General features: G+C 38.0%; 1 protein-coding gene across 4 annotated transcripts in view; it reads left to right on the top strand.

Moving 5' to 3' along the window:
* ATP8A1 (ATPase phospholipid transporting 8A1) overlaps nt 1-17,936 on the top strand; it is a 221,418-nt gene that overhangs the window by 29,634 nt on the left and 173,848 nt on the right. For all 4 annotated transcript variants that reach the window (XM_081303539.1, XM_081303538.1, XM_081303536.1 and 1 more), the window contains exons 3-5: nt 730-829; nt 1,684-1,782; nt 7,859-7,904. In XM_081303539.1, coding sequence (XP_081159665.1) covers nt 730-829; nt 1,684-1,782; nt 7,859-7,904 — 245 coding nt within the window. The remainder of the gene's footprint in view (nt 1-729; nt 830-1,683; nt 1,783-7,858; nt 7,905-17,936) is intronic.

The following is a 17,936-nucleotide window of genomic DNA, read 5'->3' as shown; positions in this document are numbered from 1 at the left end:
ATCTTTGCCATTCTGCACCAAGAAAACTCTAACCCCAACCTACAGCAAATCTAAATCTAAAAATTTAAAGAAATATTGTTTTTTGATAGTTGAGGGATATAGCATGCTGCTAGAGGGTGGAGGATTGTGAGAATGATGTCACTGCAGTGATAGGTTTCCGTTGCCAACAATCATGTAGAAAGTATTAGTGTGAGCAAAGTCGCTGAGAGGCCTCTTGGTCCACATGAATACCCCCAGTGCTGGCCTATGTTTCTCTGGTGGCAGAATTTCTAGATTCGAGATGTGCCCCTTTAAACTAGTATTTGCAACTTCAAATTCTTGAGTAACATTTCTCAGTTTGGGGAGTATGGCACAGGTCTACTTTAATCTCCCTTCTATTTTATAACCAAGACAAAGCTCTGGATGTTTCCAGTACACTATCTTATCTCAAGTTGCTCCTTGTAAACTATTCCTAGTGCTGTTAAGCAGGGTGATTGGCCAAAGAGAACAAACAATATTATGCAGAAGAGAAAGCCTATGGTTTTCTCTTTACTATTGACTTAGCCATCTCCTCTCATACTTTTTCATCTAAGTTAATAACCCTTTGCAAGATTTTTTCGATTGGAAACATTGAACAAATGTTAATCTAATTTTGTGTGTGTGTGTGGGAGTGGTAATGGAATTTTGTAAATGTGGGTGCTAATTGTGGAGTAATCGATTTCTCTGCTACTTTTCATTTTTGTTTTCTAGCACTGCAAAATACAACATAATCACATTCCTTCCAAGATTTCTCTACTCTCAGTTCAGAAGAGCTGCTAATTCATTTTTTCTCTTTATTGCACTGCTTCAGGTAAAGTCACATCATAAAGCCTTAGTTCAAAATTAAATGTTCAGGTGTCAATATATGTGTTTGTGGAGCCCATGACCAGTCCCCTGAGACTTAGCTGAAAGCAGAGAGGAAGGCTCGTCTGGATGGACGTTTCCCTGCTTCTGCTGCAAGCAGGGCCAGAATTTCACCGCCTCTTCAAGCCCTTTGCTTCATTTTTATCAGCATATTTAGGTGTTCTGTAAATTCAATGTGGCAAGAACTATTCATTTTAAGTGGTATAGAGACATGAAACTTTTTCCTAAAATTTTACTTTAGTTTTATAGCATTGAAAGTGTCACTTCTGAACTTTAGAATGTAAAAACCTCTTTCAGAGTTAATTATAACTGATTGTTTTAGAAAAAATTGTTTTATTAAAAAGTAGTGTAGATATCCCTCTAGTCTTTTATTCCCCCTCCAAACATTATATATTGCTTTAGATAACAAAAAAGGATCATAGAGCACACATTGTTTTATAGTCTGCTTTATATGCATAATAATATGTGAACATTTTCCTAGGTATTCGCTGTGCTTCTCAGATGCCATTTCTAATTGTTATAAAATATTTTATTACATAACTATGCTAGTATTTATTTAACCAACCCCCCACTGTAGGTTAGCCTGTATGCAATATGCTTGTCATAAAGCTCATTAACATGTTTTTCTAACTACTTGTTAGATAAAAATACACTGCCTCACCCAGTGTTAGTCTGCCAAGATAGTAGAACAAATGAGGCATGTTTTAGAAGTCACTAATACTTTGTTGTTTTTAGGTTTAGTATAAACTTTTTGAATCTCATTGTATTTCTCTTGCTTTTTTTTTTCTTTTCTTTAAATAGCAAATACCTGATGTGTCACCAACAGGTCGTTATACAACACTGGTTCCTCTCTTATTTATTTTAGCTGTGGCAGCTGTCAAAGAAATAATAGAAGATATTGTAAGTATTTTAATTTTTTAACTAATGTGACTTGTGTGTATATGTTTGTATACAGTAGTGTTTTCTTAAGTTATTCATGACACAGGCTGTAATTTATGCTCATTCAGTTTAGCAATGTATGGAATATATTCCCATCCCTGAAGTTAATTCTTAATAGATTAGATTAGTACTGAGGCATGCTCCTTACAATATTCACTTATGTTTATAGGTTAGTAATAAAATAGTTTGAATTTAATAATTGGCATAAACTGGAAACCATCCTTGAGCATTGTTTTCAATTAAATGAAGTCGCCTCAAAGTTATCTAAATATAGCTTTTTTTTTATTCTTTCACTTTTAGATTTAAATACCAGAGTTTCTACCTTATTAAATGCCTTTGATTCTTTCACATATTATTTTAGTAGTTCTCAATTTCCTTTTCCTGTATCTTATTTTATTACAGTAACAGAAAATTGGCTATTTTTAGCATTCTGTAGTAGTAGAGAAAAGGGGAAGTCAGTTTCCCTTTTGTAAAATAAATTCCCCCCAAATAAATTTGATCTTTTTTTTTAAGTCTATCGTTTTAGCATTTTTCAGTAGTGACTTAGTAGAATATAATTTCCTATTTTTATGTGTATGTAACAAGTGGCATATATACTTATTTTCAAATACTCTTAAACTGATGGAGAATTTTAAAAACAAAAGTTATATCATGTCAGCTGCTAAGTAGTGAGAAGGTGTTTATAAAGCTTCAATTTAATATTTCATAAGCATTCATTTCTGTAACAGCATTTCATTAATATTATTAAAAAGAAAACATGAGCCACAGCATCTTTAGGGCCATTGGAAATGGGGCAGTTAAACATTTAGATCAGCAGTCTCGAAAGCATCTGAGTGTGTAAGAGAAGATATGGAGTGTGTGCCTGCATATGTGTAGGACAGCAGAGTCCCCTTACTTGGAAATGATGCACTGCACTAGGACCCCTAGCTGAGAAATTTAAGGGACTCTCTTCTGGCTTATATTGATCCATGCAGACTTTGCATCCTTTAAACAGATTTGACAGTTCGCAGGGATTAGAAGTTTAAACTCTTTCATCACCTTATGTATTCACTTTTCTGAGTTTGTTTATTCTAATTTTTATGGAGTACCTGTTTTTTCCTAGACATTGTGCTATTATTTCTGCTAATGTGGTTTACATTTAGTTCCCTCAATAATTTTGAAAGTTGCATAGTAAACTCCATTAAAGATAAGGAAAACTGAGGCTTAGGAAGATCCTGTATCTTCTCCAAGAAAGTGGTGGAATCAGAACACCGTTCCATGTAATGCTCTTTGCTCCATGTGGAGAGCATGATTGTGGAGAGTCACCAGAACACAGTACAAATATGTGGAACCCAGAAGCACAAAAATGACATAAATAACATTTTTGTGCTTCTGGGTTCCACATATTTGTACTGTGTTCTTTATTAAATCTTATAACAGCTCTTTAAGGTATGATTGATCTTATCCCCATTTTGCAGATGAGGAGGAACAGAGGACAAGGTAATTTGTCCAAGGTCAAGCAGCTGATGACTGGGACTGCTAGATTTCAAGCAAGGCTTTTGAGTCTGCATTCCTGCCTTATGAGCACCCTTCTAAACTGCTTCCTTTACTTTATGTTGTTGTTATTGTTGTTGTTTTGTTTTTTTAGTTCCCTAGCGAAGTCGTAAGCTCTCTAGCTATGTTCTAGTACCCATCTTTGAAAATATATGGTAAATAAAGTTGTATTTGACAAATAATTTTAAATAGAACTCTTATTGGCAATAATATGAGAACTGTTAGAAAGAAGCTAATCAATCAGACCCTGAGAAATATAATAATAGTATTGTTAGGTACTAATGATGGCATAGGAGGTACTTTTTAGTGAAATAGGTGTTAATATATTAACTGAAATTTACCTGTAAGAATATTTAATAAGAAGTTTGTAGTGTTTAAAAGTTTAAGCTTGAAATATCACTCTCTAGAAAGAGAAAAATATAAGTGATAGTTGGACAAAAAGCTATCTTTATCAGAAAATATAATGAATATATATACATATATATTCATGCATTATTTCAACAAAACCAAGCATTCATTAGGATATATTTCAGGATGTGCTAAATGTTTGTGTGGTAATAAATCATGTTCCAAACATCAGAGGTTTAGTGCATGAATCTTTTGTACTTACTCAAAGACACTGCAGGTGGCTGGGAGAATGGAGGGCAGGAGGTGCCCCTGTTCCAGATGGTTCTTCAGGAGCACAGTCTGAATGGAGGTTCTGCTGTGTGGAATGTCAGTGGTCATTGGAACAGGAAAGGGGACAGGGAGCAGAACTCCCACATCTTACATGTTTTGGCTCCTAAGTGGTGTGCATCACATCTGCTTACAGCCCAGGATTAGAAATAGTGATATGGTAATGAAGAGGGGAATGTTATCCACCACCCCCCATCCATGGAAGTAGAGAACAGAATGTCTGTGAAGGTTAGTGATGTCCTCCACTCACACCTCAGTGAATAAGACAGAGCTTGTGGTCTAGTAAATCTTCCTTTATATGCTATTGAACAAAATTTTAAAAAATTTTAGAATAAAGCATAGTAAGAATTTTCTACTAGTGAGACACTTAAGACATCCATCCCAATGTATTTTAACTCTTGATGCTTTTAACAGCTTAGTATAATACAGTTTCCTATTTTTATGTGTAAGTAACAAGTGGCATGCATACTTATTTGAAAATACTCTTAAATTTTTGGAGAGCTTTAAAAACAAAAGTTATATCATGTCAACTGCTAAATCTTTTGGAAATGATCAGTTGTTTGTTAAATTGATAGCAAAGAAGGAATGTTCTTAGTAGTGACTATCAACTTGTTAAACACTAGTAGACTTTATTCATTATAAAAATGGATACTTATTTTGAAGTCTGTAGTATGCAAGGACCAAAAGTTAGTGATGTGCTAGTGACTAAAAGTAGCCTTGATAAGCTTATAATCCAGTAGAGAAGGTGGATGTTATAGAAGGTGGCTATTATAGAAGTAATGTGCAGTAAGTCCTTAAAATAATGCCTAGTGTATAGTAAACAGTAAGCGAATGTTAGCTGTATTGTCATCATTCAAAGATCCTTTTGGTTAAACAACAAAAAATGAATTGGAAGGAAAATTCAAGAAGACTAGTTAGAAGAATATTCTAGTAGTTGGTATAAAAATGAAAATATGTTAGACTAAGTGATATTGTAGAGATCGTGAAACGTAATAAAAGGAAGTCATTATACATTCAAAAGTAAACTTGACCAGACTGATCACTGCCCAACATGCTACTTACCCTACTTATTTTCATTCATATTCTCTCTGTCTACAGCCAGTAGAGTATAAGCCCTGTGAGAAGGGAGGGGCTCTGGATCATGTGTTTTTGTGTGTCCTTAGCAGTTGTTAATGAGACCTGGCACATAGTGTTTAGTAAATATTTATTGAATGAAGAAAGAGGTTGGGCAGGGGCAAGAGGAAGAAGAAGGTGCAAGGACAACTCTCAGGGTTCCAGTTTGTAAAAATAAGTGGTGTGTGGTTCGTGCCTGAGTCAAGGACCTAGTCTTGAGGGTGAAGGTCCCAGGCTGCCTTGTGGACAGTTTGAGATGCCTTTGAGACTGCCAGAGAGAGGTGTCGAGGAGGCAAATGGGTGTAATGGTGTGGACTCAGACGAGTGTCTTGGCTGGTGTATACCTCCATTTTAGAATGAGTTGAGCCAGAAAAGAACTTAGAGAAGTGATGAAGGCTGGGGAGTAAGCTTGACCAACTGAACCCCATCCCAGAACAATGAGCAAAGAGACCAGAAGGCCTCGAGTGCACATGGAAAACCTAGGCAGTGATGTGGTAAGATATGCCCAGGAGACAAGGGCTTCAGAAGAGGAATTCTGATCACTTTCTTGGACAAGTTACATGACCTCTCTAAGCCTTAGCTTCCTTACCCTTAAGAGGATTTAACAGAACTCTCAAAGTTTTTGAGGGAATTAAACGAAAACAAAACAAGATCAGCATTGCAAAATTGAGTATTCTAAAGTTCATAATACTGTTAATACAGTTAATGGCGTACTTTCAGTAATGTTAAATAATTCACTATCTTTCACTAATTTTAAATGAATTTTGGTTGTAAGACAGTAGACTTATTTGAATTCAGAAAATGTCTTTTTTCCAAACTCTTAGTTTTAGAAGGAACAATGATCTCTTTATGATACACAGTAAGATGCTTTCTCTTTGTAGTCACAAGATTAGACTCTGGCTAAATGCTTATGTATATTCAACACACTTCTTTCTTGATAAGTATCCTAACTTATTCCTCGGAGGGAAGGCTAAGAGAGAGATGCTCCAGTGTGAGACTTCTCTGCAGGTGGAAAGTCATGTTTAGGATCATCTTAGGTTTCACTAAGATTAAATTTCCTGTTTGAAGTGGAATGTTTCATTAATTAGCTTTTATTTGTCTCCCTCAGTTGAAAGTCTAACCATTGCCTATCATCAATTGTACATTATTTTGGAAATATTTATACCTCTTTTGAATATCTAAATTTTCCTCGGACTGTTATTTTGAACCAAAATTTACCTTTGATTGCTTTCTGACATTCTTAGAATCTTTATTAACAAAGTAACACACAAAAATGAACCCTTTTGTAGTTTTAAAATTATATTCTCTACTGTTGCTATAAGTTTAATAGAACTTCAAGAAATAATTTAAGATTAGTTTCTGGAAAACTAGACTTTCTTTGGGAAGCAGTAATATGCCTATTAAAAGTTGACAAGAATATACTTTTATTAGTGAGTATTTTATGCTGAGAAAGACTTGTAGTGTGTTCCTGCATATGGATTTGATAAGAATAATTTTCAACACTTTCCACAGAGGAGTTTTGAATGCTCTGTTTACATTTTGTGCAGTTCAATGATTGATTGGATGAACCAAGTTTATGCAACCAGCTATTATTCCACTTCTCCAGGGTGTTGCTGGAACTCAGGAGTGCTGATCTACCACTCTACACTTTTCTCTTGGAGAGTTTTCATGTATGCACTGAGATTCCAAAAACCTTGTTATTTTTTTTCTCATATGGAAAACTTTGGAACTCTCTTGTTTTACATTTGTCCCAGCTTCTGTGGTAGTCGGTCATTCACAGCCAAGTTTGACTTTGGGCTTCCTATGATAGGATCTTTGAGCAAAGAGTTAGTTACACTCAGCACTTTCCTGCAGCATTAACAGAGTCTGATGTGTTCTGCTTAATGCTTGCTGTAAGTTTCAACAGAAGCCAGAGAAAACTTCCTCTTGCCACTTAAATTCTCACCTTTTCTCAGACCTCTGTTCCTTTTTTTTTTTTTTACCCACTGCTATAAACCCTTGGCTGATGTAACCCTTAAAATTCACCTGCCTGGACTTAGATTACCTCACCTGTTAGCCATTTAATTTTGTAGGTGCCTTGGGGACAAAAGAAAAGAAGACCCTATGATTATGGTCACACGTGGTTGTGGGGGAGGTTGGAAATCCGTGATGAAAAGAGGCTGTGTGAAAGTGGTAGACGTATTAGGTTCTAGTCACTGACAGACATCAGCACATCATTAAATTATAGAGGATATTGTACTCAGCTTAATTAGATAATGAATTTCATAAGAAGCTGAAAATATTACAATACTATTATTAAATGGTAGCTATTATAGATAATTCTCCCGGGCAATTTTTTTTAAGTGAGTTATTTAAGCACAAGACTAAATCAGACTTCCAGTTCCAATTTTTCTTGTACATTAAAAGTCTATTCTGTGCTTATTTAAGATCCTTCTGAGGACCTCAAACCTGTGCTGCCAGTAGAGGAGCACCTTGTAATGATGCTGTTACTGATGCTTTCGGGTTTAAAGTTCCAGAGTGCCCTCTCCTCCTTCCCTTCAGTGCACCCCCAGAGATGTGCATATTGATAACACTGACATCCATTATTGAGATGAACCAATGAAAACCTGGAGAAACACAACTTAAAGAAAGCTCTTTTTTTTTTTAATTTTTGGTAGGGTGTTCTTTATCAATCTCATTAATTTTTTCACTATTATTCTTTTTGCTTTTAAACTAGAAACGACACAAAGCTGATAATGCGGTGAACAAGAAGCAGACACAAGGTAGGAATTTTCCATCTGTCGTCTCATATTTTTCAAGTCTACTCAGTAATATCTACAAATCTCTTTAATTATATATAATTCAATGGAGAATACTATGACTTTAAGTTTTCATTCCAGAGTAGATTGCTTCTTGCTTTGTGGCATTTGTTAGCATGACACTTGAAGTCGTATTGGAGTGATTTATAGTGGTAATGCTTTTGAAAGACAGCATTTTAATGGATTTAAGTGACTCCTAGCAATGTGCTCCCAAGTATTGTCCGTAAAATCTACAGTTATTTTGACAGTGTTAAAAGCTATAAAATGTCTGTTTGTTTGTGATCTACAGATGTTTCCCTAGAAAAGAGTTACAGAAAATAATCTGATGTATTGTTACTTGGGTGCAAAGTGTGTGAGAAGCACTTTGAGGTATATTATATATGCAGGTGAAATATGCCCCAGAAATAAAGAAAATGATTAAAACCAGGCTAGTTCCTGGGGAGTGTGTGGAATGTTGGCATGGATCTTTTGGTGTGGGTCTCTGTTTGACGCAGCCCAAACCAAAGTGACCTTCAGCATAAGCAAAAAGACTGTCATGTGCTCGGTTTCAAAACAAAACAAAACCCAGGAACTTGCAAAGCAGACACCTTATGCCATCCCTCAGCTTGCCCCCTCTGAGAGTTTTGTTTCTCTTTGAATTTCTCTGATGTGTTAAAGATCAGCTAAGTTTGCCAACATTATTTGGTTGCCATTATTTTTATGAGGCCCTGTTAAAATGCTCTGCTTCTTTCTCATCATTTCCCAACATTGTTGCCTTTTCTGATGATTGTTTTTTGTACACGTAAGGAAGGTGCATCTATTAATCTAAAAATTTGCAGAGTGTTTACTGAATTTTATTTATTATAAGATATACAAAAAACAATAAATAGGGATTTTAAATTCGAAGAGCTGACAGCCCATTTGTAGAGATAAGTATGTGAATAAACAAATAAAAGTACAAGATATGAGAGGATTTCTATGGAAGATGAAGGGTTCAGATGCATGGTCTCATTGCCTTACTACATCTTTGTGGCAAATGATGTTTTCCATGTCCAATGCTATAGAAATTCAAAAGGAGAAAAAAATTGTAGAGCTTCTTCAGCTAGATCTTGAATTTGGAAGGGATTGTAGATGAGCAGAGAGACTAGGGAAGTCAATTTTGCACCTAGGTTGAGTAGGAAAGGGGAGGTAAAGTTGTCCTGAATAGAAAGAAGGCTGTTGGATTGCTTTCTTGAACTGTGTGGAAAGGAGATTTGTATCAGACAGAACAAACACATGATTTATAAAGGTAGGCTGGGGCCAAACTTTATGGGACCTTGAGTGCCAAGCCAAGGAGATTCTGACTTTATATATATATATATACTAAGTAGCTAATGAAGGTTTATGAGTCAAAAGGGAATGAACAGACAGGTTTCAGGATGGAGAGCCGAAGGAATCAGAGTAGGGGACTGTGTCAGTCAACTTTGTATTGCTACGACCAAAATATGTGAAAGAACAACATAAAGGAGGAAAAATTTATTTGGGGCTCACAGTTTTGGAGGTTCAGTCCACGTACAGCCAATTCAGTCCCAATGCTGTGGAATTAAGGTGGGGCAGAACATGATGGCAGAAGGCCATGGCGGGGAAAAGCTGCTCAGCATATGGCAATCAGGAAGCAGGAGGGTAGGGAGGAACTAGGACAAAATGTAATCCTGGAGAGCATCCCCAGTGACCTACTTTCTTCAGCCACATCCCACTCACCTAAAGTTGCCACCCAGTAATCCATTCATATTATTAATCCGGCAAATGACATTACGTCTCTCATAACCTAATCATTTTCCCTCTCAACATTCCTGCATCATCTAACACCTGAGCTTTACGGGAAACCCCTCATATCCAAATCATAACCCAGTTTATTAGAAGCCTGGAGACAAAGCTATTCCAGGAGTTTAGGTGTGAAGGGACAATTATAGCAGTTGAAGGGGGAAAAATTCAGATGTTTCAAGTATTGGTATTTTTGGCAATGTGAAGTTTTTGCATTTCTTGCCCTGATGCTCGAATACTCAGTACAGGTTTTGAAACAGACCTATGTAAATATTTTCTACTCCATCATGTGTTCTGTAACAGAGACTCTTCTCTTCAGTGACCGGCAGTTGTTTGTTTTCAGGTAGTGGCCCAAGAAGCCCCTGTGGTACAGTGGAAGAACAGTGGCTGTAGCTATGGTGATTTTTAGGTGACCACAGCTTGTATTGCTACTCCCTTCAGAGAAAACATTCTGTTTCTTGGTTATCACTGTTGGTTCATCAATCCCCTTCATGGATTAATGGGATTAGTTCTGCGGCTGAAATGAAGAATAGGCAAGTAAGAGGGAAGGATTTTAAGTGTGTATAAAACCATTTCAAAAATAAAATATTAAGACTCAGGTATAAAAACCATTTTAGTCAGCATAATACTAGGAAATCCCATACCCAAGAAATTACGGCTTGATTCTTGAAGTTATTTTCCAAGGGATTGGCCTCTTTGGTTTTATTTCCTTTTCTTCTCTTTGTCCCTCCCCTCCCCTCCCTCCTCCTCTTCCCTTCCTGCTCCCCTCCCCCTCCTCTCTCTTCTCTCCTCTCTCTCTCTGCCTAGTTTCAGAATTGGTGGTTTTCTTGCTTGGCAGTAAGATAGGTAACAAAATGTTTGAATAGGGTACTGTTTCCTGTCAGATAATTCAAATTGCTGAATACTGAAGCCATCTGTTATCATTAGACCAGAACGAAATTCAATTTACTTTCCTGAATTGAGGCACTAGTGGATGTGTAGGAGTAGGAAGAAGGATATTCATGACAGGTAATTAATTTTTGACAGAGATTTAAATATTAAACTTAAATTTTCATTTTATAAATGTTTACCAAGACCACATAATATGTAAGAGGACATCTTTCCCTCAGATTCAAATATGAACCCTTCAGAGTTTTCGAATACAGAGATGACTACTCTCTCCCCTTATTTTTCATTGAGGCCCTGAAGCGTATTTTTTCTTCTTCTCTCATTCCCTAGAGCCTTCATAAATATCAGTTTGTATTTTCAACATTTTCAACCACTTAAGTGCAGACTGGTTCCTGTCTAACACCTTATTTTTACCAATTAAATAACAGAGTTTGAACCTAACTCAGAACTTAACAAATAGGCTGACCTTATCCTCAATACCTGTTTTGAAGGAAAACACTTCTTGCCATGGAGATATGGAAGCTGGTTAAGTAGATGGTTCAGTGACGAGGCAAATGTAAAATTGCAGATTGCTGTCCAGGAACCTTGTTGGCAAGGGAAGGCAGAGTACGGATTGATGCTCAGAAGTCCAAGGATGTGAGTGAGCCTTGAGTTTTGTGGTCCACTCTTACCAAAAATTGTGACTGCTTCTCTTGGCTCCTGGTGTTTTGTTTTTGTTGTTGTTTTGTTGTGTTATGGTTTATGCAATCTAGTCAGGAACTCCACAGAGTTCAGGGCCAGCCTCTTACTCACCATTGTGTTTCCAGTACCTCCCAGCTTAGGGTGCTTTCTTAGCAGGTGCTCTGTATGTATAGAGCTGATAAACAAGTGTCCAGAGAGATATTTAAATGGGGACAACAAAGGAAGAACAGAAACTAGAAATGTAAGGAGCCTTCTTGAAAACTAATCATCTGGACTGGGAACAGGATGAAAAGCAGCATCTTCATAACACTGTGTCCAGACTGTTTCACAGGCACTGATAAATACTAATATGGCAGAAGTTCTTGCTGCTTCTTTGCCTTCTCTCTCAAAGTCATCACATCACCATTCGCGCTTGCTTTGCCCCCTGTGAATACAGTGCTGTGTCCACTCATCATTTCCATATCACAGAGCCCAGGAGCTCTGAAATATCCAGAGTGCCTGGTTTTCCTTGCATCTGGACTTACCTTCATTTTCTCTGATTTCCTCCCTCAGGATCTGAACTCAGCTTCTGACATACTGTCTTCCATGTATCTACACGCACAGGAGGCAATCTCTTGCTGTTTACCCTAAATTGGGTTGTTTTGCCCAATTTATCTCTGTAGACATTTGTAAATTATAAGTTTATAATTGTTATTATAATATGTAAATTGAAGCCAGACCCCAAATGAATTTATTGTAGTGGTGGTTGAACTAGTTCTTCTTTTTTAAATTGTGTAACTATGCTCTCATTGTTCTATGAAATGGTGTGAGGACCAGTATGCTAATATTTGAAGTGAAATGATAGTTTCTCCTAAAATCATAACATAGAGGCTTGGGAAAGAACGGAGCTCATTTGTAGACTAGGGTATTTGGGGGAAATTTAATGAATAGATGTACTTTTAAAAACCCCATGTGTGGATGTACTCCCAGAAGTTGCTGTGTGTACATTCTGCATGTGGGAAGGAGTGGGAGATACAGCAGCCCTTTCATTACCTGGTTTGATGCTGTAGTTGAAGGAATGGACCAGGGAAACAACTCCACATCATGTACAGCCAAAAGAATGGGATCCTAATTAGAATAATTCATACTCATGGATGTATAATATGTCAAAAAGCACTCTACTGCCATGTATAACTAAAAAATATTTTTAAAAAGGTGGTGTACCATTACTATGATTAGATTAATGCATTGTTTTATTATGATAGTAGGCAATATGCTAGAATAAATCTTAATAATGAAATTTTGTTCCATTATTTAATATATATTTTTTAGAAAAGTCAACATGAAATTCTTTTACATGAAGCACGTAGCTTAAAATAACCAGTCTTCTCCTCTCACCCTGAGTTCCTCCCCAGAGCTTGCCTGGGGTAGAATTGGAGATGGCTGACAGCCACTAACAAGGCTACTTGCCTGAAGGACACCTGGTTGCTTATCTTCCACTGGAAACCCTAGAATCCAGTTCCCTTTTTTTATGGAAAAAGCATTGAGGTGGTGTAAATTGCATGTGTTTTAGGGTATTAGGGCTAAAGCAGGGCAGAGTCCGTCTAGCTTAGGTCAGTTTCTGTGCTGTACAAAAGGGTATGTCATGCTAAGGAACTTAACATGGCACCACTTTCGTGACCTAATGAAACAAGAGTGCTGGTGTTTTTCTCCCTGGAGGTTCCCCCCCGCCCATGAGAACCATCCAATGGGCCTGAACAGGTGTTCTGCTGCATGTGTATCAACTTACCCATGAATACTTCTTAGCAGTTACAATTTCCATGATGTTCAGGGTTAAAAATCAAACATATAGCCTAAATAATTTCGAACATCTAAAATGCTATTAATGTGCCTCACAAATATCACGTATCTGTCAGGATTATATAAATTGAACTCGTTAGATATTTTCAACAATAGCTGTGGAAGCTGTGGGCAGGGAGGAAGTATGTATTTGTGGAGAAATATAGCCCCAGCTTGTGTTTCATTTGTCCTAAAAACAAAAGTTGCACACAGGAGCAAAATCCACTGAGGAAATTTGGGAACATAGTTCAAGAGAGAGAGACTGGACTCAGGCTTGGCTTTTGACCCTGCTCTTAGCTTCTTTTCCTGCTTGTACATATCTCACTCACTTTGTCTTCTGTTTTTTATTTAAACAAGTCATTCCACCTTCATGGGTACTTTCCTCCCATGTGTTTTTTTGCCAAGCCCAAATAAATTGCATGTCCAGATTTCTTGGGGAAAAAAACAGATGTGAGTCCAAGGTAGAACATTTGTTATTTCACTTCAGTAAGTCTTTATTGAACATTTTCCTTGTATAAGACTCTGCAGAAAATGCAGAGGGGAGCAAGGCTTCATTCTTGACCTACAGGAAATTAGAATTATGGAAGAGAAGATGAAGTCTGATCTACAAGGCAGAAGAAGTAATAAGGACTAAATGAGAGAGGTGGGATTCAGAAGTATCATTTGAGAGGTTCATGAAGGACGAGTAGAATTCCAGTACACAGAGAGACTGGGTGGTAGCATGGGTGACCCAGGAGGAGGGACTACAGTGGAGGTGGGAAGACATGAGCTGAGTCAGAGAAGCACAAATGATGCATTTTGATAAAAAGCATAGACACGTGTCAGGGGCAGGAGGGGTGCGGAGGCAAGTTAGGGTCATATTTAGGAGACTTTTGAAAATCAGGGTGAGAACTATGTAGGGAATAAATGAAGGGTATGGAAAGGCTCCCAGTGGACGTTTAAAGAAGAATCTGATGGCTCTGTGGGGCTGGGATCGGGCAGAGAGACTGATTTTGGATTGATTAGGAGAGAAACTGGCTAGAGAGTTGATTAACTGGACTCCTCAGTTGGAGGGTGGTGATGACAAGAAGATAGAGGAAATGCAGAGACTAGATATGGGGGGATGAGAGGCAGAGGGGGAGCCCTGCCCAGCACCAGATGCTGCAATTGAGAGGAGCAGCACTCTACACCTGTTAAATCAGCATGAAGAAGACAGAGCATTACTGTTCTTAACCAGAGCTCCAGTTCTTAACTGAAGAGGAGTTGAGCTATAAAAACTAAACCCACATTGTAAGGAATTGTTGAATGATTGATTAGTGAGGCCATGGGGGAGCTTTTTCTTTCAAGATATTTTTCAGTTAAGTGAAGGAAAAAGTGAATGATTGATGACTTACATATATATACATCCGTATTCTTCTTGTGAGTCACTGGTTCTTAAGCTTGAACGTGCCTCACAATGCCCAGGAGGGTTCATTAAAACATCGACTATTCCTGGGAGTCACCCTAGAATTTCTTCAGGCCTCGAATGGGGCCCCAGAATTTCATTCTTAAGAAATGTTCACGGATGCTGGTGGTACTGGTGAGGGCCCACACTTTGGGGCCTTTGTAAAAGTTTTATAGACGAGTTCAAAGGAATATCAACTGATTTAATACCGACATGAAAAACAGAGTCAAGAGAGAGGAATTCAGGAAATTCCCCTTTGTTCTTTGTGTCAGTAGATGACAATGATTCAGCCAAGCTCCTAGTGATTTAATCTGACCTTTATAGACAAGTTTACACAAGACAGTCTTGTGCAATGTCAATTTGTGGCACAGTGAGGCTCTTACCTTCAAACTATCTTTGGAAGTAAGATTCTCTTTAATGAATGGTTTATATGGATATATGGGTTTTCTTTCTTTGCTCGGATCAAAATCATAGTCTCAGCTGTACTCTCCTGTGATGTAAAATTCCTCTCAAATGCCGACTCTAGGCAGGATTGGAGCACACTATTCCTCTTGTAGTTTTTCTGCTCTCTGGGACATCCTTTTGAATAACTTGCCTCTCCTTTCCCACTTAAAAAGTGACCTGTTGCCCGAGACCTGTTGCACTTTGGGTGATGTCCCTAGTGACAGACCATTTTGCCTAGAGACTTGGGCTGTGACACTCTCTGAGAATGTAAATGAGCACCTGCACCTGGCAGTGTTGGATTGAGTACTGAGAGGGCCACTTCATCCAGGGCTTTTGATTGAGAGGTACTCTAACAGAATGCCCAAGGTACTCTAACAGAATGTTTTCACTTCACAAAAGAAACCCATTACAACAAAGCTGCCAACTAGTATTCTGCTAAGTAAAAACAGATTCTCTTTGAGGTATTTGTTGAATGTCTGAGCCCTCACAGGCATTCTGTCAGACTAATTTGGCTGTGTGGAAACTAAAGCAGGTGTGTTTGGATGCAACTGGGGAGTGGTGGGGGAGTTTTTGCATTTAAAAGCATGAGCTGCCAAAGCACCTAGACAGGCCATTCTGTCCCCACACATTCCAGTTCCCCTTCACCAGCATCCTTCATCATTTCCTCCAGAAGCAGAGTAGAAGCTCCATGAACTTTTGTCCCAAGAAAGCAAGTCTCAGCAAAGGACCCAGCATTGTTCCCTGCTTCCTTGACACTAGCTGGAACTGGGTCACAGGAGGTCACTGGTTAAAAATAAACTAGGTTGCTATTTCAGTTGCCAGCAGATTACACGGGATGATGTTTATTGTCATTGTTCTAAGAATTGGAAAATTACGTATAAGAGTTTGTGAGGGGAAAGGGGAAAAAAACAAGGGAGAGAATTAAACAACAGCAGATGGGATAGAGAGGGAAAATGAGAGGGAATGGGAAGGGGGATAGTAGGGGATAGGAAAGGTAGCAGAATACAACAGTCATTAATATGGTATTATGTAAAAATGTGGATGTGTAACCAATGTGATTCTGCAACTTGTATTTGGGGTAAAAAAGGGGAGTTCATAACCCACTTGAATCAAATGTATGGAAGATGATATGTCATGAGCTTTGTAATGTTTTGAACAACCAATAAAAAAAAAAAAAAAAGAAAAGGGAGAAAGGGAAAAAAAAAAGAATTGGATGCTTAGGAACCGATTCCAAAAGAAAGATAACAGTGACTCCTGGCATTGATGTATGTCCTTGGCCAGTGTTTAAGTCTTGTGCAGACACTATATATTGTGAGCTGATTTTTAACTTCACTGGAATCCTGTACTGCTCTCTGTATCCTAAAATTGGTCTAAGGTCAAGTCTGGAGAAGCTGTGTACTTCCTTTCTTGGTTACTGAGTTTGGTTTTTGTATTTCAAGAACAAAATTAATGGTGTGGGGTGGAGGGGGCGGTGGATTAGAAACACCTCTTCATTTATAACAAGCTTCTGAGCAACACAGGTCCTACAGACCCAGAGAACAAGTACTTTAAAAAAAAAAGTGATTCTATTTAGGTCTCAGCAGAGGGACCTAAAGGTGATATATACCTTCATTAATCCAAGCCACTGCAGGCTCCAGTGTTAATACCAAATACTCATCAGATTGACAAAATCCAAGTGATTGTACATATCTGGTTCTATAGTCAGTGAAACTTGGTATGTTGCTGGTGAGAGAGAAATTGCTGTAGATTCCTAAAGAAGTAGTCTATATCTGATAAAAGTATCAACAAAAATACTCTGGAGCCAGCAATGCTTCTTACAGGATTTACTCTTATAAGATAGAATCATGTAAATATATTTCAGTGTTCTTTGTGGTGGTAGGAAAAAAGGAGAAAACCAGAATTTCATCAAGAGAATAGTTGAATGACCTATGATACAGCTATTGTCTCGGGGGTACCTGGAAGTCACATGCTGAACCTTGACCACAATAAGGATAAGACAGACTAGCCGGAGATTTATAATGTGCTGTTTAAGGTTTGAAACTCCCCTGGAAGAGCCAAGACTAGCTTTTCTGCTTAGTTTAAGGATGTATATTGATTGATGGTGTACCTGGCTTAAACAGTCATACAGTTTGGCTTGACTAGTTGACTAGAGACCCTGCTGGAAACTTTTGCTCAGGCTTCCCTGAAATTATCTCTTGTACATGTCCTGGAAGTTCAAAATGTATGTCTTAGGTAAATGAGAAGGACCCTGGTGGGCTGTGCCTAGAAGTTTCTTAGGTCCCCAGTACTTTTCTGGACTTCCACTTTTCTTCTGTACACACATCTTTTTACCTCCATGAGAGCCTTTTGTGAATACATCCTGTGGAGTCCCGTGAGTCCATTCAGTTTTCCAACCCATTGCCATTGACACATCTATACCATGCAGTATGATTGAGTGAAGTCAAAAAATGAGTTAAGTCTCTCTAGTTTGTCCTTAAAGTATTACATGTTAAGGGGAAAAAACAAGTTGCAGAGAAATAAAATTCAAAAGTGAATGGGAAAAAAGCAAGCCTGACCACCATTATCTGGGGAATGGTGCATCTATTGGCACTCCTAATCTTGAGAACGTGGCAATGAGATGAAGAGAGTCTGTCAGCTTTTCCTTTCTGTCCCTCTGTCATACTGTTGGACACGTGTTGATTTTGTAGTTTGATAGAAAGCATCACAGACTGATTATATATTTAAAAGTTTCTTAGATGTAAATTTTTGCAGGAGGCTAAGTTTTTTCCAGTTTCTCTCTCTAATAATGGATTGATGGAAATATTTGTGTGGAGAGTAGAATGTACTGTTTGGGTGGAGGCAGAGATCTGAGAAAGGTCAGGTAGGAAGGAGGCAAACAGATTAAAAAGTGGAGGAAGAACTGATCAGTGTGAGGCTGAGAGGAAAAGAGCAGATTCAGAAGATAGAGTTGGGAAGCAGGT

This window comes from Spermophilus citellus, assembly GCF_964194105.1.
Source record: "Spermophilus citellus genome assembly, chromosome: 8".
Lineage (NCBI taxonomy): Eukaryota > Metazoa > Chordata > Mammalia > Rodentia > Sciuridae > Spermophilus > Spermophilus citellus.
Note: the sequence above shows the minus strand (reverse complement) of the source record. Positions and strands in the feature narration are given on the sequence as shown.